Here is a 13,340-nt window from a genome sequence, read left to right on the forward strand (position 1 = left end):
TTTAAATAAGGGAGGTTTACAGCGCGTAGACACACTATCGCCGTCTGCTGGTAAGAAGTGTGTATCGCACTCTTCCATCCATTTTCTTTACCGCTGATACATTTCGCAATAAATCAAGGAGAAATTCACGTACTATTGTGATAGTGACGGATGAACATATGCATTTCATAAATATGTGCTTCCATATTTCCGCATTATCAGAAGCCGGTGTGGATAGACGAGAGAACAGTGACCCCACGTGGACAACAATTATACTGCAACTTCATCTCTACGCTGTAGCTGCATATTTGCACTGCACACACTTGTTTAAAAAACGGTATGAATTAATATGATTTGAAAGCATTTTTAATTTGAACTTCTTCAAAATAGAATCATTCCAATTTATTTCCTTGTGTTACAGCAGTGGGCAGCCATCCAGTCAGTCTCATTCAATATGTGTAAATAATAGACATGGATGATTGTAAATTCTGAACATAATTCCTATTCACATAAATTAGGATAAATGCATCAACTTTTAACATAGAAAATAACAGCTTAAGACCATAAATACAAATTTAAGTTACAAACAACCATGGAAGAGGCGATAGAAATGTTTGATGTGAATTGAGCTTTAGAATATTAATAAGAGTGGTTGAAAAATGATGACAGTGGTGCACACGTTTTATCGAAATCAAATGTTCAAGTCCACAACGGAGCTTAGACAGCGTAAAGAAAGAAAGAAAAGCTTTGTCACGTTGTAATGTGACAATCCAGATTGAGTGGCTAGTCCTCTCCTTCCAGTTTTCGCGTGACACATTTGATGCGAATATTTTCTCGAAGGTTGCGCAGACGTGCGCTGCGACTGGTGATTTCCTCCACGTAGGGTTTGGGGAACCAGCCCCGTTCCCCGTCAGACAGCCGGATGCCTTCCACCCAACCTGGACCAAAGATCAACATGGGTTCTTCTGGTGTGTTCCTCCCTCGTAGCGAAAACAAATCAAAGCTTTTTTCTCACCGTCATTTGTGATGGTCTTGGCATGGAGAATGTCGGCTTTCTCCAGAGTTAACTCATCATGTTCTTGTGCCTGATAGCTTCTAATGCACTGGACCTGAGATATGTCTGGAATGAGAAGATAAGGGAATGCGACAATTCAAATGGTTTTGCGTCGCTACGGCTGTGCAGTAGGCCTGAACGATTCATTCATAAATAAAAATAAATCGGATAGTTTCTTGCAATACAAATTAAATCAGAAAAAGAGAAAAAAATAATTGCAAATTCACGATACTGAGATGGATGGATGGATGGATGGATGGATGGATGGATGGATGGATGGATGGATGGATAGATGGATAGATGGATAGATGGATAGATGGATAGATAGATAGATAGATAGATAGATAGATAGATAGATAGATAGATAGATAGATAGATAGATAGATAGATAGATAGATAGATAGATAGATAGATAGATAGATAGATAGATAGATAGATAGATAGATAGATAGATAGATAGATAGATAGATAGATAGATGGATAGATAGATGGATGGATAGATGGATAGATGGATAGATGGATAGATAGATAGATAGATAGATAGATAGATAGATAGATGGATAGATAGATAGATAGATAATTCTTTACTTGTCATTGTAACATGTACAACGAAATTTGAAATGAATTTTCAAAACGGTTCTACCCTGCTGTGTCCTCACCATCGTTTTCGCTGGCTTGCTCGATGTCTTCCAGAGGATCGGATGGAAACATGGCTGCGATCCATCGCTGCTTCCCGCTCCTTGTTGCGCATAAAATCGAGACAATTTAGAGGCGAGTTTGGACGAAACGTGTCGACTTCGGACTTGGGTACGCACTCAGAGTTTGATTTGAGCAAAATCTGATGTTTGAGCTGCTGTCCTTCGCACAACTGAAGATGGAAGATGAAACCTGTGATGCCGTGCAGCTTCTGACTCAAATCCTTCACTTTCAGCTCTCCTATCTTGGCGTGGACAAACACCAAGAACTTCCATGTGCTGCAACACAACCACATATAGAGTTTTTTTTTTTCCATGTTGAAATTAAAATCATCAGACATTTTCTACAGTGCTTCTTGTGGCTCGCAGGTGAGCAAGAGCCCATCTCACTCAACGTATCTCTTCAATGTATTTCTAAAAGTTCAAACATATATTTGAATTTCATTCGGAATAAATGACGATGACCTACTCTTTCCTCCGAGACAGTAGGAGGCAGTCATTGAAGAGGTGCAAATAAACAGGCTTGGTGGGCAGCTTGAGTTTGGATCCAGAAATACTCATAGTCTGTGTGTCCACTTCCAGAAGTTCACCGTGCTTCACCAACCAGCGAGACTGAGAAATCAGAGGAAAGATCTAGAAAGAAAGAAATGGTCGTCACAAACGATTTGGACTAATGACAAAGTATGTGCATTGCATTTGTTACACAAGCGTTGATTCAGCAAATTTGTGATTGGGAGCAATGGCGGAGTAAGAAGGGGGCCCGTAGGGGCACTGCCCCACCTGAAATATGCTTGAACATAATAAATGAAAGAAATAAAATGAAGGGAGATGTAGCAATCAACAGACTTCTCACCTTGCCCTCAAACTGAATTTTCTTATTGAGGTGGATGAGTTCCTCCATCCTCTTCATGGACTGCACGCTGGAGTTGCACTCCTTAATGATCTAAGACGAGACAGAAATGAAAGTTGGGCTTTTCCACAAGTCTTTTGAGAATGCTAGCAAGTACCTTTTTGAGCTCATTGAATGCCTTTGTTGCAGTGTCCTCATCTCTGGAGCCTGGTGTGGTCCTCTTTAAGATGTTCTACAAACATTTGGACATTCTTTTCAACACGTCAACATTTCATGCGGGCAGTGGAAATTCCTAATTTTGTTCCGCTTTTATTTCAGCGTGATTGGCTTTCAAGTGTAAATATAAAGTGGACTACCTCCACCAGCATTTTAAGGCGAGTGATTCTCTGGAATGGGAGGATTAGAAAGGAGGTCAGAGGTAGTCTCTGGCAAACGCTGTCCTCCTCCAGACGGGCCAAAGTGGAAGGAAAGCGAGCTTTCTCCTGCCTGACAACACAAGAGATCATTTTTATAGGAGTTCAAGTGCTTTTTAAATTTCACATGACTTCATACTATTAAGAACAATATGAAATATTATCTTTTTGATTCTAAAAAAAAAGTCACCGTGATGACTCTGGGCCCATGTTAAGCATCAAAGGAACATTTCTGCACTTGAGAAATTCTTCAGCTCACTACAAGTTAAGTCACGCCCAACACAACCACCCATGTCGACGAGAAAATATACCGTTTTTTTCCATGTATAATGCGCCCCCATGTATAACACGCACCCTAAAAATGGCTGGAAAAAAGCCTGTACCCATGTATAATACGCACCCAAAATTTGACTCCTACTTAAGTCCGTAAACGTAAAATGATTTCAGGAAAAAGATCATCTTTGGGAACAACCGCATGTTATTCTGCCGGTCAGTATCACTGCGCATGCGCTAGCAAACTCGATAGCGAAGAAATTTTTCGGATTTGTGTAGGGTACATTGTCACAGCAAACGAGCAGGTGATCGAGCAAGCAGAGCATTGTGTTCGAAGTGAACAGCAGAGAAGAAAGCGCACCTGTAATGGCGGCCTCCGTATCATATCCGGATAAAAATCTTTTTTTTTTTGTACCCATCCATGTATAATGCGCACCCCAGATTTTAGGACAATAAATTAAATTTTGCGCATTATACATGGAAAAAAACGGTATTTAGCGCCATGACATGAGATATTTTTCTCTTGCTCAGACCAATCAGTAAATTCCCATGGTTGCCTTGAGACACGGCCACCAGGGGCAGTATCATAGATTGATTTCGATAACATCACCACGAAACAAGAACGAGAGGCGATAACTTTGGGAACGAAACAAAAAGCTCTACTCACAGGAGACGCTGATAGGTTTGCTCTTGGTAAGCCTGGTTGGTTACATAAGGTAAGTAGACCCTGCGCAAAGCCGGGCAGTGATCCAGAACGATGTCACACACGTCGAAACGCAGTATATCTTCCTCCAACCTGTGCTCCAGGTCCTGAAGGAACCTGGCGGAAACGGAGAGCGTTGGATACACCCTCGAGATGAACGTGTTGGACGACACGTTTGTGACTTCACCTCTCACTGACATCTTTGACTTCGGCCAGCTTGGAAAAGAGCCACTGCTTGTCCTGAGCTCCGAGACATTCGGAGAGTTCCTGTGACAGCATGAAGTGATCCACAGCGATGCTCAAACTTCGGATGTACGACGCCTCGGATGTCACCAGTTCAAACTTGGCCTAAAGGGAGGAGAAGTGGGGCTCTTAGCTCTGAGCAGGACAAAAGTTCATGAGCAAAAACAACCTCCTGTAATTTTCTCTGCTCATTGCTGAAGTTGTCCAGCTGACCACTGGAGCGCACGTCCGGGATGTCCTGCCACAGGGCAAAAGCAGAACCCCGCGAGGAGCAAAAGGAGCCGGACGGAGACAGACTGGACGGAGAAGGGGTCCCATCGGAACCTTCGTCTCTGAGGCCGTCTTCGTCCGTGCCCGGCTCCTTGCCTTGTTGCCTTTGGATTTCTCTATTAATGGCAACGTCGCTGTATTCTTGATACAGGATGGCTACGGGAAATAGAAAAACATTTTTGGGCTAGCTATTGAAGAAATGCAGGAGAGCAAGAGTTGGGACAGAAGTTCACTTACAACTCGGCAAGAACCTTGATAAGCGATTGGAGCAAGACACAACGGGCGGCGTGCACAAGTCTTCCTCGGTGGATCGCTTTCGCATTCTGTCGACAGCGATATTAGAGAACATCAATACTGTTATTATTACCGTTTTTTTCCATGTATAATGCGCAAAATTTAGCTAATTTATTGTCCTAAAATCTGGGTGCGTATTATACATGGGTACAGGCTTTTTTCCAGCATCAACATGCCATTTTTAGGGTGCGTATTATACATGGGGGCGCATTATACACGGAAAAAAACGGTATTTGATTATTTATTATTATTATGTTACTATTATTTCTTGGGTGGTCTTTCTATAAGATGAAGACTTAAAGGGAGAGTGTTCAATTTCCATAAAAATCACTTTGTCGTAAAAGTGATGGCCTGACCTGAGTCAGCTGAGCCGATTCAGAATGATTGAATTTATTCGACATTCCACAAAATAAAACTTCAAACCAAAAACATTTATCCAAAATCCAGGCGGCCAACAAACGTCTGGAAACGTGTTCTCTCGTTAAAGACATATTGCACAATATGCTGCAGTGATGATTCATATTTCTGCTCAGAAATGTTATGACAGACAACAGGAACATATTCATATTAAAATATGACCATTTTATATTCACCCAAGTTTGCTGCTCCACCAATGCGTTGGCATTCCATTGTCAGTGCTGGGCAGTGGCGGCGGTACAGGTCCTACAGGACTGTGGGGGGCGCTATCATTGTAGGAGCCCCGTGGTTTTGCATTGGACTTATCTAGAAGTAGTGCAGATGTATTAAGATGACTGCTACTAAAACATTATTCATACATCTGGCACTGTATATATTATCCCCCCCCCCCCCCCCAAAAAAAAATAATATACCGTAATTTTCGGACTATAAGTCGCACCGGAGTATAAGTCGCACCAGCCATAAAATGCCCCAAAAAGTGAAAAAAAACATATATATGTATATAAGTCGCCCCCCCACCCAAACTATGAAAAAACCCCGCAACTTATAGTCCAAAAATTACGGTATATCTGTATAAATTATATTATCCAAAAATTAACCAAAATATTGCTTTGTCATTTTGGTGTTCCCCAAAAAAATGACAACGTGCAAAAACAAGTTTAATAATGAATTATTATATAAATTATTCTATTTCCTCATTTTAGCTACGATCTCTTGAGTCTAATTGACGATGATTAGTTGAATTAAAATGTCACGCCATCCTTGAGAAGGTTACTATGACTCACAATCCGGGTTCAAACTCTGTCGGTCCTTGGAGGCGACCCGGGCTGACAGTGACTTTCCCAGCTTCAAGGTGAAGGAATTCTTCTTTTGGGACAGCTGGAGTCTGGAAATCAATTCGGAAGCCGAGAAGCGGCGCCGCTCGTGGTCCGCTTGGCGACCGCGTGGCACACTGCTACCCGCCATTGCCGTGTCCTGACTATCTTCTCTCACGCCTGGAAGTGAATCCTGGAGAATATCATCCGGACTGAGGTTACGCAGGTCCGGAGTGGCTTCGGTGGACGAAGGGCTGGTGTTGGTATCTTGCGAGGATTGTCCACAGAGGTCCTCCTCCAGGAAAGACGTGAAGGTCACAGGGAAGAGGAAGTCGCCATCCAGGACGGGGCTGCTGAGAGAGTCGTCACTGAGGCTGTCCGGAGAATAAACCTGCATCTTACGGCCTGAAAACAACAACAAGACAACTTCTAGTGGAACGCACATTTATGAAGAGCTCAAGGAAGAGCAGCACACTCACGAATGGACTTCTCTTTAAGCGAACCTTGGGATGTTCGCCTCTGCGCTTGGTAGGAGTCCAAGTTGTGAAAATCTGGACCTTCAGGTGGGGATGGAGAGCAAGGTATCTGGGAGTCCCAGGAGTCTCTGTTTGTGTAGAGTGGGGACAGTGGGAAGGCCAAAGGGAGACTAAGAGGGATGTGGTGGGGATGACACCCTGATGCAGCTCCATCACTATGTTCTAGTAAACACGTCTTATGACTATTTTGCCATTTGATCTTGGTAGGACAAGAATTGGAAGTGAGCTGTTCATCCACCTTGCCCAGGTAGCTTTTGGCCCAGTCAATCAGTTGACCCGAGTGTCGAAAAGAGTCGAGGGGTTGGGCGTAGGTGGAGCCAGGAGAGCCGCCGCATCCATTGAGTTGAGCTTTCACTGACGGCTGAAGATCGATGAAGGTCAAAGTCTCCTGCTGGCACACGGCCACGTGTTTGCGGTGAGGGAGAGACTCGTCGTCGTCGTGGTGGGGGTCAGAGATCAGAGCCGCCGACGACTTGCCGGGGAGCCACATGGTGGGACCGTCGTCGCTGCAGCGCAAAGCGGGATGGTGGAAATCAGGAAATGGAGAGAATCCATAACCGGGAAGCATGAGCACCACAGATCTGAGGGAAGGACACAGGAAATACAATCTAATCCAGCAGCGCACACATGGGGGATTTTCTTTCGTTCCATTACTTCTTCAAATGTGTTTGCCTGCAGCCACGCAGACAGGAAATGAAATCTCAACTTCCTCTTTGCACATTTGTTTGCAATGTGCAGCTGTTGGAAAGCCACAGGTGTTGACGCGCCTTAGCCCCGCCCCCCACACACGCACGCACGCACCCACGCACACGGCAGGTAGGTAGTTTGCACAAATGGTTGTGTGTTCCCAGACAAAAGGTGTCTTTATGCGTGTTGGAGCCTGGCTGACACTTGAGAGTTTGTGGGAAGCGCTTACACACATCTGCTCATATGGTGGCAGTGGAGTCTATTTTGTATAAAATGACACAACCTGATTGAGTGGCCAGAAAACGTTATTTTTTTGTGTGTGTGTGTGTGTGATAAAAAAAAACAAATCCCTGAAAAGGCATGAAATGATCGGATCCCATCCGCGCATTCCTCAGGTATCAAATCACACCATTAGAAATTGGGATTGAAATTCAAGATTAAATCTGGCATTTATAGTAAACAGGGGTGTGTCGACTTTTTCTGCCATACTAACAGAACTCCGTCTAAAACGAATCTACCGTAAATTCCGGACTATAAGCCGCGACTTTTTTCCAAAATTTTGAACCCTGCGGCTTATAGTCAGGTGCGGCTTATGTAAGGATTTTTTTTTCGTGATTTTTGTGATGACTTGATCACTTTTATACACTGCGGTATCTTGAAGAAAAAAACAACAACAAAAATACTATTTTGAAACACTACTATAGCTGCTGCTTATTCTGGCTGTGTTGCTTGTGACTATTATGAGCTTTAGTAGGAATGCACGTTAGGTGACTTGCGTCAAAGGGCTCTAAACCCTTCGTCACAGGCAATGTTGAGAAAGACGTGTTAAAGTATGTTATCAAAACTTTAAAAAGGCTTTCTGTGAACGGTCTTTCTTTGTAAAAAAAAAACCGCGTGTGCACGTGCGGCTTATAGTCCAGTGCCGCTTATATAAGAAAAAAACTTTTGCCCAATTTTAGCTGGTGCGGTTTATAGTCCGGTGCGGCTTATAGTCCGGAATTTACGGTACTCTTCAATTTGTCAACTATTTATTGCTAGTCGCTCATTGAAGGATGTTGTGACCTTTTTTTCTCATCAAACTTGGAGTGACAGCTAACAATTTGACCAGAAAGTGAATGCACATGAGAAGGAGAAGAGAATGTCTCTCATCATGGTAGCAACTCCAGACATGCCAATTTGGTGGTCTTCAAGTTGGATGGCCCAACCAGGACACAACACGGTGCCTCCAGATAGTCACACTGGGGTGAAAGTTGCTGGTGTCTGTGCGTTGTGTGTGCATGTGAGATCACAACAGCACACTAATTGCATTGTCTGTGTGTACACACACACACGCACAATCCCATTATGATTCAGCAGCACGTGTGTGCAAAGTCTTATTCCAGCAACAATGTGCATGTGGATGGCATGATTTAACCCTTAATTTATCTTTTCAAACAATTACATTTTTAGCCTCATGATGCCATGTGGGTTTTCAGAGAAATAGCGCCGGTGGATGCAACTACCGTAATTTTCGGACTATAAGTCGCGGGTTTTTTTTTTCAGAGTTTGGGTGGGGGGACTTATACTCAGGAGCGATTTATATACATATATATGTTTTTTTTCACTTTTTTGGGCATTTTATGGCTGGTGCGATTTATACTCCGGTGCGACTTATAGTCCGAAAATGACGGTAAACTAAGCCAACAGATCATGAGGTGGGTTTCCATCCCCCTATATCTATTCAAATGTTCAACAAAGGCAAAAATAAAGCTGAATGGATGGCGAAAACATTTTGACATCCGTATCGAGCTCATCGGTACAGCACTAATATTATTTTATGACAAACGGCTCAAAGACTCTTTTTCCAGGAATTGTTCACCACAGTATTTGCCAGGTCTGAAAGAAACAACGACTATTTCACAAGTAAACGCCAACAAAGTCTGGACCTTTGCCCCCAAGCTGCTCCACAAGACCGACCTTCGCCATAACAAGTCTCCTGCCATGTGACAAAAGAGCTTTTGGCATGATTGCATCATCTGAATCATCATAAAATCCTCCAGTCAGCATCCTGTCAAATACATTTGAATAAGAGCCCCTCCATAAACACCTCAAAGTCTCAACACAGTAGATAAAAGAAGAAGAGGAGCACTGACCTCCTTTCTTTCTTTGTGTGTGTGTGTGTGTGTGTGCTAGGAAGCAACATTTGGCTGCAAAGATTAAGAAACACGCACAGGTGTGTGCAGCCATGGCCTCGGGCCTCCTGCTTTAAGCGGCTCAAGTGAGCCAAATGTTCTCAGGCGTGCAGAAGAAATGAAAAAAATGGATTTATCTTTGTATCAAGCAATCAATCAAGTTCACGATTAGACTGTTGCACACAAGGTGGTCCTTTGAATAGTCCAGCTTTCAAGTTCATGTCCATTTTCAAGGGTTCTCTTCCTCGTCGTATTTCTACTCCCACCCCCAGCAGATAAGAGCCTGGGATTCTCTCAGACACTTTTCCACATTCCCAACATGCCTTTAGACCCACATTCTTCTCAAATGGACTGCTGGGTCCAGGCCGGAGACAATCAAAGAAACGCAACCGCTCACATGTGCTCAGGTTGCTATTACCGTAAGTTTCGGACTATAAGTCGCGTTTCTTTTCATAGTTTACGACTTATACTCAGGAGCGACTTATATACATATATATGTTTGTTTCTTTTCACTTTTTTGGGCATTTTATGGCTGGTGCGATTTATACTCCGGTGCAGCTTATAGTCCGAAAATTACGGTATAAACCACTGTTATTTAGGACACACGCCCTAAAACCAAAACGAAAGCAGGAAAGGGACACACACACACACATTGGGGTTTACGGTTACACAAAAGAGTAACACACATTAAGATTGTACTTGGAAACATTGCCGGCAGTCAATGTAAAATGACAGATTTGGATAATGTTAGCGTCAAGTGATATTTCTTGAAATCATGAATACTCTGAAGCAGCACACACTTACAGCTAATAAATAGAATAACACTCAAAAGCATGTATTCTTCTTTACTGTCAAAAACGAGTTGCTTGAAAATGCCGACTCCACACTGCCCCCATGAGGTCAACACACACACAGCATGATCAGCTGGGATATTTTCCATCATCGCCCACTTTTTGTGACGCTTTGCGCTGAGATTTTTCTCATGGAAAGCATTTGCCTTGCTTTATTAAATCAAGGTTGGGCAACACTCCAATGGCTCATGAATGTATGCAAGAAGCCTGGAAGAAGCCAGCTCCACAGAAAATCATTATTTCAGAGACTAGACACACACATTAGTCTAGCATTTAGTCATCAGCGTGGCAGACAGTCACCTCGATTTCGCCTCTCGTGGCAGACCGCCGATGAGTCAAAGTGTCCACAGTGTTAATTGCGATTGCAACTATAACGTGTCGAAGGTGCCTTCACAAGCCTCCCCCCCCCCCCCCAGGTCAGACGCAGAAGTGGTGGGTGGAATATGGAAGACTTTGCTGTGGTGCAGCATGAACATACCCCAAACATGCGCTTACCTGCCCCGATGCGCAACGCCTCCTTGGTGCATCTTCTCAGCCGATATAATCCTGAATGTTATTATGATCAGGGAAGAAAAGACTTCCTTGAGACAACTTGGAGGTTTAGTGACAGGGCTGTGTTAAGAGTCAACATGAGCTGTTGACAAACCACATGGACACATTCACTTCATTTCAACTGACCAAGTTCAGTCCAAAAAGAATCTCAGAAGCTGATAAATAATCATTTATAACACTACTAATAAATACCGTAAATTCTGGACTATAAGCCGCACCGGACTGTAAGCCGCACCAGCTAAAATTGGGGGATATTTTAGTTTTTTTCTTATACAAACCGCACCGGACTATAAGCCGCACGCGCACACGCATTTTTTTACAAAGAAAGACCGTTCACAGAAAGCCTTTTTAAAGTTTTAATAACATACTTTAACATGTCTTTCTAAACATTGCCTGTGACGAAGGGTTTAGAGCCCTTTGACGCAGGTCACCTAGCGTGCATTCCTACTAAAGCTCATAATAGTCACAAGCAACACAGCCAGAATGAGCAGCAGCCATAGTAGTGTTTCAAAATAGTATTTTTGTTCTTGTTTTTTTCTTCAAGATACCGCAGTGTATAAAAGTGATCAAGTCATCACAAAAACAATCCTTATATAAGCCGCACCTGACTATAAGCTGCAGGGTTCAGAATTTTGGAAAAAAGTCGCGGCTTATAGTCGGGAATTTACGGTACTCAACATTTTTGCCCATTTTCTAAAACAGTCATAATGAAGTTATGTTGGTCAACGTGAACTAATGTCCTGTTTTTTTAATTAAGGGACGGAAATCAGGGCAAAATAATTCCTGGATTATTCAAATAATTAGCCCTATTTGACACTGAAGCAAAGTTTCAGCAACTAACCTTTCCTCATCCTCTCATTGGTGAATTCCAAAACACATTGATGTATGAAAAGGGAATACCTGAAGGCTGCGTGCGAGCAGCCTAACGCGGCCGTCGCACGGACTCCATGGGCTCCGGCGTCCTGCGGGCCATCCAAGGCTCAGAGTGAGGATCTCCGCTGTCCATCGCTACCTTGTCTTCCTTCTATCCTCCCTCCTCCCTTCTTTGGATAACTCCTCTTTGCTTGCTTGGAGAAACAAACAAAAAAAGGTTGGAACTGACAGCGCAGATATCCTGCCTGCGTCTGTCCCTCGCCTCACTCCCTTTTTCTTCTCTTCCCTCCCCTCCCCTCCCCTCCCCTCCCCGCCTCTCTCTCTCTCTTGCTACTGTTGATTACTCACTCAGTCTCATTTTCTCTCATTCTCCAGTTTCCTCCCTCTAACTGGAAATGTTCTCGCTTACAGCTGAGCACCTGTCCGAAGAAAGAGCAACAATGACCTTAATGACCTTTATGCACATTTCCATGCGGTTGTGTTTTGACATATAGCATTTGTTTTATAGACACAATATATTGGTAAACTAGTCCAAAATGAACAATACAGTGGACAGCACAATATCCATCACTGGTCCAAAAGTCCAATATGGAAGTGCCCCCCCCCCCCCCCCCTTGTCAAATTGGGGGGGCACCTGTGACCCCAGGGAACATGTTGATCACAATACAATATTATGCAGAGGTGTACATCATACATTTTTATGCATGTATCAACTGATTGAAACGTTCTAAATACTCTGCTCCCCAATTATCATAAACATGTTGAAACTTAGCAGAGCATAGGCTCAAATGTAAAATACATACTTGAGTGACATGATTACAATACCTCGAACTTGGCTGTGATTCCAAAGTTGATATATGATATTTGATGCATAGGGGAAACTCCTCTGAATTGCGGTTATGGCGCCATCTGTCGGTCCAAGTGAGAACAGTATACGGTTGAGTTCATAATTAAAAAAAATAAAAAAAAATCAGGCTTCAGCCTTTTTATTGATACAAACTAAAATTAAACAAAGAGAACTATGTGTAATTAAATTATCACACACATACTAATGGCCAACGCCAGAAATTTATATTTATAATATTAATAAAGTGTTAGAGAGACTTTATTCCTTATAAAAATACACATTGCACACTTTCTGAATATCATTTCCATTAATTTCAGTCGGGAAGGATGATTTGACTGATCATTGTGGTCACGAACTAAACATCTCATTTCAAGACATCACTGTATATAAAAGAACAAATTTCAATTTCACTTTATTTTATTTACACATAAAAAATAACATTTTGGTACGACCCAGATCACTTTGCCCGACAAAAGTAGAGTTTTACATGGTACGTAGAAAGTCAACTTAAATTGTACGGTCATGACATACACAAATTGTGGGCAATCTTGATCAAACCGAATGTGACTTGTGGCAAACAATAAAGGATGGGTCTTCTTCACACACATGCTCACCATCTGTTTCAATGTTATACTTTTATTCCATACAACACTGTCATTAAAAGAATCATTTGCATTACACACAACTTGAACTTTTTACTTTATTCTGATCTGCCACCGGGTTATTTTCATTAGCACAGTTAAGAGTATTAAAAAAAAACCCTGGCATATGCGTTTTCTATTTCATCAGTCCCAATAAAACAGCGTAACTGAATACA

General features: G+C 42.7%; 1 protein-coding gene across 4 annotated transcripts; it reads right to left on the minus strand.

Moving 5' to 3' along the window:
* Nucleotides 1-329: 329 nt before the first annotated feature.
* Nucleotides 330-11,961, minus strand: arhgef19 (Rho guanine nucleotide exchange factor (GEF) 19). 4 transcript variants are annotated; one of them, XM_061272113.1, is made up of 17 exons: nucleotides 11,704-11,961; nucleotides 10,747-10,797; nucleotides 6,486-7,123; nucleotides 5,977-6,411; nucleotides 5,368-5,497; nucleotides 4,718-4,803; nucleotides 4,380-4,636; nucleotides 4,155-4,315; nucleotides 3,932-4,084; nucleotides 2,935-3,064; nucleotides 2,736-2,810; nucleotides 2,582-2,671; nucleotides 2,198-2,361; nucleotides 1,849-2,007; nucleotides 1,693-1,772; nucleotides 995-1,099; nucleotides 330-917 (listed from the first exon to the last, which is right to left on the minus strand). In XM_061272113.1, exons 2-17 carry the CDS (start codon nucleotides 10,776-10,778, stop codon nucleotides 763-765), a joined length of 2,850 nt encoding a protein of 949 aa, XP_061128097.1. In that variant the 5' UTR covers nucleotides 10,779-10,797; nucleotides 11,704-11,961; the 3' UTR covers nucleotides 330-762. The 4 variants fall into 4 exon arrangements, with proteins under 4 accessions (XP_061128097.1, XP_061128099.1, XP_061128098.1 ...); XM_061272115.1 differs by lacking the exon at nucleotides 10,747-10,797; XM_061272114.1 differs by lacking the exon at nucleotides 11,704-11,961 and having other exon boundaries at nucleotides 6,510-7,123; nucleotides 10,747-11,080.
* Nucleotides 11,962-13,340: the final 1,379 nt, after the last annotated feature.

This window comes from Syngnathus typhle, linkage group LG2, assembly GCF_033458585.1.
Source record: "Syngnathus typhle isolate RoL2023-S1 ecotype Sweden linkage group LG2, RoL_Styp_1.0, whole genome shotgun sequence".
NCBI classification, from domain to species: domain Eukaryota; kingdom Metazoa; phylum Chordata; class Actinopteri; order Syngnathiformes; family Syngnathidae; genus Syngnathus; species Syngnathus typhle.

Excerpts from the sequence above, each read along its gene's own strand:
- arhgef19 (XM_061272113.1), bottom strand. The coding sequence starts at position 10,778 with ATGCACCAAGGAGGCGTTGCGCATCGGGGCAG. Across the intron at positions 3,065-3,931 it reads CAAACCTATCAGCGTCTCCT|GCAGGAGAAAGCTCGCTTTC; the intron begins GTGAGTAGAGCT and ends TTGTGTTGTCAG. Across the intron at positions 2,362-2,581 it reads AAATTCAGTTTGAGGGCAAG|ATCTTTCCTCTGATTTCTCA; the intron begins GTGAGAAGTCTG and ends CTTTCTTTCTAG.